At 42.5% G+C, this 6,000-nt stretch overlaps 1 protein-coding gene across 1 annotated transcript; it reads left to right on the plus strand.

The window, feature by feature from the left end:
- The first annotated feature begins 2,087 nt into the window (after window positions 1-2,087).
- Window positions 2,088-2,855, plus strand: LOC125727504 (serum response factor-binding protein 1-like). Its single transcript, XM_049004283.1, has one exon. The coding sequence runs from the start codon at window positions 2,088-2,090 to the stop codon at window positions 2,853-2,855; it is 768 nt and encodes a 255-aa protein (XP_048860240.1).
- The last annotated feature ends 3,145 nt before the right edge of the window (window positions 2,856-6,000 follow it).

The following is a 6,000-nucleotide window of genomic DNA, read 5'->3' on the forward strand; positions in this document are numbered from 1 at the left end:
TGCTCTTCTGACATGCCAGATGTTGTAGGTTGATCTGGCTCAAGGTTGGAGGTATCTTGTTGTGAGCTCTGTTCACGGAAGTCTTATTAATGTGGTGTTAACATATTCACTTAATTACTTGTGCCCATGTTAAGAGTTTGATGAAAATTATTTATATACTTTCTAAAACCAGGAAAACCTTTAAACCGCAACGAACATCCTTCTTGAGCATAAAGAACAACATTCAACACAAGGTGCTGAATTAAACTACTTGGTGCATCGATGACACCTGTACATATTTCAAAAACCTGGCTCTTTGCTTCTATGTAATTAGGTTCTCTTTGATTTTCACACATTTAATGCGGACTAAAACCAAAATCTGTTTTGGCAAAACACAACCTGTGCAAAAAAAGTGCTGCATAACTACACAAGTGCTGGGACACGCTGAACTAAAAATGGCAAACAAATGTGTATATCTCATTTTAGAACCTCTCTCTCAGCTCGTGTTCATGAACTTGACCCTCAATTTTTTCAACTTTGGAGTTTCTTTAGTGGTATCAATATCAATGCCATAAACTGTTGTCTGGAGGAATGTGAATATGTTGCAGAGAGCATCATCTTAACCTAAGCTGAAAACAAAGTGCACCTTCAAAAGTTCTTCAAAGGCTGCTAATGATGTGGTTCCTTGGCAGGGGAGGAGCTTCTTGTCCATCACGATGTAGTAAGTACTGCTTACATGTTCCGAATGCAAGAAGGTACGGCTGGTTCTGATGGTGTTACTCCACACTCATATATGACTGTATGAAAAAAACGCACAAAGTTGCATTTTAACATTGTTTTGTATATTCTGTGTCACATCTCCTACTTACATCATGCCTTGTGAAATACAACCAAGTGGTCCATAGTGTCATGCCCAGCTCGTCCGCTCCTCGTGTGTGCCACGACCCCTGCTTACCCACGTGTGCTTCCCTGATCGTACCCAGCTGTGTCCGTTTACTTTCAATCAGTCCTGTCTATTTGAGTCCTTGTCTTATCAGAGTTCGATGTCTGTCATTGATGTTAGTCGTCGTGCGATGTTCCCTGTTCCCAGCACGTTCAATAAATCCCCATTTACCCTTCTTTTGCCTGCCCGCCTGTTACCTGCTCGCTCGCCTGCCAGCGCACTCGCCCGCTTCCCAGACGAGCGTGACACATAGCTTGTGAAGCACTCATTTTATGTATTTTCGTTTTAGCAGGCTGAGGTGGTAGGACATGCAGGAGTAGCAAGAGAGAGGACATGTCACTGTCCCACTCTGTAACCAGATAAAAACCCCAAACCCTTAAAAACATGTTAAATCAAGTTTTTCTGTTGAATCCAATTACAGAATGATATTGCTTAGCTTCTGTGCTGGTACTACTCTCTGGTTCTCAAAGCTAGGCATGCCAACTTGCATTTCTCATATAAACAAGGGGTTGCACAGACTCGTCGACAGGTTGATATTTTGAGCTTGAGGTCACCTAGACACCAATCATGTGCATGACACAGACAAACTAGAACACGCACCATCGGCACTTCCAGTCCTATTTTACCTGGAGTATATAGCGAAGGAAAGAGTGGTGTGCGTACCCGTCTTTGTCTGACAAACAAACTTCAATAATCCAAACAATTCTATTAAGCACTGTGTATGACAATATACCTCAAAAATAACTTCATTACTCTTACTGATCGTCTGAGGATTCATCACTGTGCCCATTCCTAGCAAACCTCAGCATTTTCTGGAGCACTGGTGTAGAAGTAAGGTTCTCAGCTTCTTTCATCACCTTTCCTTTAAAGGATGGCCACTTCTCAAGCAGTTTTACAGCTGTTTCTGGTCCAAAGAGGAGGCTGAAATCTTGGTTTATCTGCAGCAATCAAATGAAAGAACATTTTAGTTAAATTTCCTATTATTAAGATTGTATCTATGAATTGTGGTTACTGAAAGGGATGCCAATAATTACCAGCTCTTTGGTGTCCAGCAGCCATGAAAATGCGGAAAGTATGACGAGTGATTCTTCAGAATTGTGATTGAGATGCTGTCTATATTCAAAGGTCTCCTCCATTTTCTGCAGGAAGATCGCTCCAACACAGAATGTCCGAGTCTTTTGCAGACACAACCAGCTCACAGAGACCCAGCCTACAGAGGGACAGCCTACAGCGAGTCAGCTGCAGAGGGGGGCAGCCTACAGAGACCCAGCTCACAGAGACCCAATCTACAGAGGGACAACCTACAGAGGGGCAGCCTACAGAGACCCAGCTCACAGAGACCCAGCTCACAGAGATCCAGCCTCAGAGATCCAGTCTACAGAGGGGGGCAGCCTACAGAGACCCAGCTCACAGAGACCCAATCTACAGAGGGACAGCCTACAGAGGGGCAGCCTACAGAGACCCAGCTCACAGAGACCCAGCTCACAGAGATCCAGCCTCAGAGATCCAGTCTACAGAGGGGGGCAGCCTACAGAGACCCAGCTCACAGAGACCCAATCTACAGAGGGACAACCTACAGAGGGGCAGCCTACAGAGACCCAGCTCACAGAGACCCAGCTCACAGAGATCCAGCCTCAGAGATCCAGTCTACAGAGGGGGGCAGCCTACAGAGACCCAGCTCACAGAGACCCAATCTACAGAGGGACAACCTACAGAGGGGCAGCCTACAGAGACCCAGCTCACAGAGACCCAGCTCACAGAGACCCAGCTCACAGAGATCCAGCCTCAGAGATCCAGTCTACAGAGGGGGGAGCCTACAGAGACCCACCCGCAGAGGGGGGCAGCCACAGAGGACTGTAGTATCCGCAACATTTCCAGGCTCCGGACCGGAATCATTCACCTTCCGACACGGCAGCGCCATCGGGAGCACTAGCAGCAGACCCGGTGTATGATCACACTCGATCATTTTTTTGACCCGCATAACACAGGCTATAGCATTTCAGACACAATCACACTCATTTCCATAAGCACACAATTGAATTAAATCAAATTGAATAAATAATAACCAACCATAACTAATTTCATATACCCCCAACATCTGGAAAAATTATCAACCATGAACAATATTTGTGACGTCACATGGCCCACACCCGGGCCCAACCTGGCCCCACCCCCTTTTGACCCCAATCCTTTGATCTTCGTGACCTTTGACCCAACCTGTCAATTTGATGTGAGCGGTAAATAATAATAATAATAATACATTTTATTTATAAGCGCCTTTCAAAACACTCAAGGTCGCAATGCGGTATCCTTCTACTCTCTTGTGCTAAACCTAAGGAATTGTCCACTTCCCCCAATGGCATCAGTAATTTAACTAAACATTTACAGAGGTGCCATAGTAACGTGAAGTTAGCAAAAAGGAAGCAAGCGGAGGATGAGAGTGGCGATAAAACCACAAAGCAGCCAAAATTAACGTTCTCCCACTCTGAGATGCTACTTTAGCCTCAAGAGGTTAGGAGACTTGTGGCGGAGTATGTTGAAGATATTCTGCCGCTTTCAACAGTGGAATCGCCAGCTTTTCGAAAACTCGTCAGTAAGATCCCTGTCGCAACTAGCAGCAATGATGACAAGGTAAGCAAGGCTACCGTTGCCTCAACAGCTCAATTTTTACTGGACTACTGCTATTAATACTAGTTTACATAGTTCTAGCCATCAGAACAGATACATAATGTTATTGCGAATCACGTCAATATGTATTAAGATGAAACGTAGTCTACAAAAAACCTCTGTTAAACACAATAAACCACAGGCCTATGGTGCGTAGCGCTGCTGAACCTGAATTTGAAGGTTAATATAAAAAATGTGGGTACCTGTTTCTGCCCCATATGGAATTTTCTTTTTTTAAATCTATATGTGTTTCATAAATTTGAAATAAAATGAGGAGCATTTTTATAAGGGCTGGCCGTGCTGAACATGAACAATGAACACTGAAACATTGGGGTGCACTACGCTGCCTCTCCCATGAGAACATTGATTTTCAATGTAAATGCATGTGAAAATCTTTCCATATGTATGTAGGGACCTTGGTCTCTTCTAAGGGAAAGCTAATGAACTTATAGAATATAGGCTACTTTCTAGGTGCCTACTATCCATGACTGAGAGGAAGGTGAGACATGCATGTTTACTCACACCTAGAAAGTAGCCTATTGTATTAGACATTACAATACATCCATCCATCCATCCATTTTCCAAACCGCTTATCCTACTGGGTCGCGGGGGGTCCGGAGCCTATCCCGGAAGCAATGGGCACGAGGCAGGGAACAACCCAGGATGGGGGGCCAGCCCATCGCAGGTTGCAGTATTTCTATCACAATTTGCCAAACTTTTACCTTTTGTCTGTTCTTGCAATGATTGTTCCTTGTATTGCGCCAAGAGCCATGACTGTGGCTGTTATAATCTATTGTTTTTAACCATAAGCATAGCTCAGTTAGATACCACATCACCTTCCACTGGCTGTGTAATGAGCTACATTTAGATTTCTAAATCCATATTTCCAGTTATTTTGGTGAGAGTAACTTAAAAGTAATGCAATAGTAGTGTAATACCTTATATTTTAAATGCAGTAATATTGTAATGTAACGAATTACTTTGAAATGACAGTAACAAGTAATAAATAACGCATTACAGTTTTGAAGTAACTTGCCCGACACTGGTGGTGAGAGCGTCATGGTGTGAGGTTGTTGTGGGAAGTGGTAACTTAATGGTTAGGGAAGCGCACTCGTAATTGAAAGATTGCAGGTTTGAATCCTCGACCAGCAAGGCACCACTGAGGTACCCTGAGCAAGGTACCGCCCCCAAGCACTGATCCCCGGGCGCTGAATTAGCTGCCCCCTGCTATGTCACATATGGGTTAAATACAGAGAACACATTTTGTTGTTGTGTGCTGTGAAAAATACAGAAAGGACAATCTGAATAAATAAAATTGCATGGATATGCAAAAGGATAAAAGTAAGATACAACAGATATACTTGGTCTGTTATTGTACAGTCCAATTGCTGTCAGCACAAATGACTTATGATACCTTGTTCTGATTACTCTCTGCAGAATTCCGCCATTCGACCTGCTACTTCTGACAAACCTGTATAGGATCATAGAAAATTTGTTTAATCTTTTCCATAATAAGCTCATTGTACAGCTGGGCTGCAGAAACCTGATCAACTCCAATCACCCTACTGCCTAATTTGATAAAATGCTGCAATTTCTTATGATCCTGTGTATGCATTTTACCGAAGGTACAAATTAACCCAAAGGAGAAAACACTGCAAAAGAGCTTTATAAAATACTTGGAGAATGCTAATATCTAATCTAAAACTTTTAGTTTCCTCAGAAAAAAACATCCTCTGATGCAGTTTTCTGCACTTGTTCTGTGCATAATAACTAAAACACAATTTATCATCTGTTTCAATTCTTAAATATTTGTAAGATGAGAGCCGCACAATCTGTTCACCATTAATCTCGGATGGAGAAACTCTTATTCCTTTTTTTTTTTTTTTTTTACAAAAGTTTATTAACATTTCTTTTGTTTTCTTTACATTGACCTGTAAAAAATTGTCTGTACACCACTTAGTGAAACCTTGAACCTCCCTTTCGAAGCCTTCTATAGATGAGATGTCAGAATGTAAAAAACCAACCAATGCAGTATCGTCGGCATATTTAAAATGCATATGAGCAGGAGAGGTTGCTTGGCAATCATCTGTATATAATATGTAAAGGATGGGTGATACCACACATCCCTGCAGTGCTCCAATATTAATTAGGGTTTTTAGGGAAACGTGTGAGTTAAGTTTCACTTGCTGACAACGGTCAGTCAAAAAGTCATAAATCCATAACATAAGTCTAGGATTTACCCCAAGATTTAACAATTTCCTCACCATCAGATGCAGTTGGATTGTATTAAAAGCACTGCTAAAATCAATAAACACAACCTTAACCAGGCTCCTTGCATGTTCAAGGTGCTCATAAACATCATTTATCAAAGTAAGAAGTGTGTCTTCAAACCCCTCTTAGCACGGTAGGCA

This window comes from Brienomyrus brachyistius, chromosome 2 (genome assembly GCF_023856365.1).
Source record: "Brienomyrus brachyistius isolate T26 chromosome 2, BBRACH_0.4, whole genome shotgun sequence".
Taxonomy (NCBI): domain Eukaryota; kingdom Metazoa; phylum Chordata; class Actinopteri; order Osteoglossiformes; family Mormyridae; genus Brienomyrus; species Brienomyrus brachyistius.

Coding starts and splice junctions, on each gene's coding strand:
- LOC125727504 (XM_049004283.1), top strand. CDS start 2,088: ATGTCCGAGTCTTTTGCAGACACAACCAGCTCACAGAGACCCAGCCTA.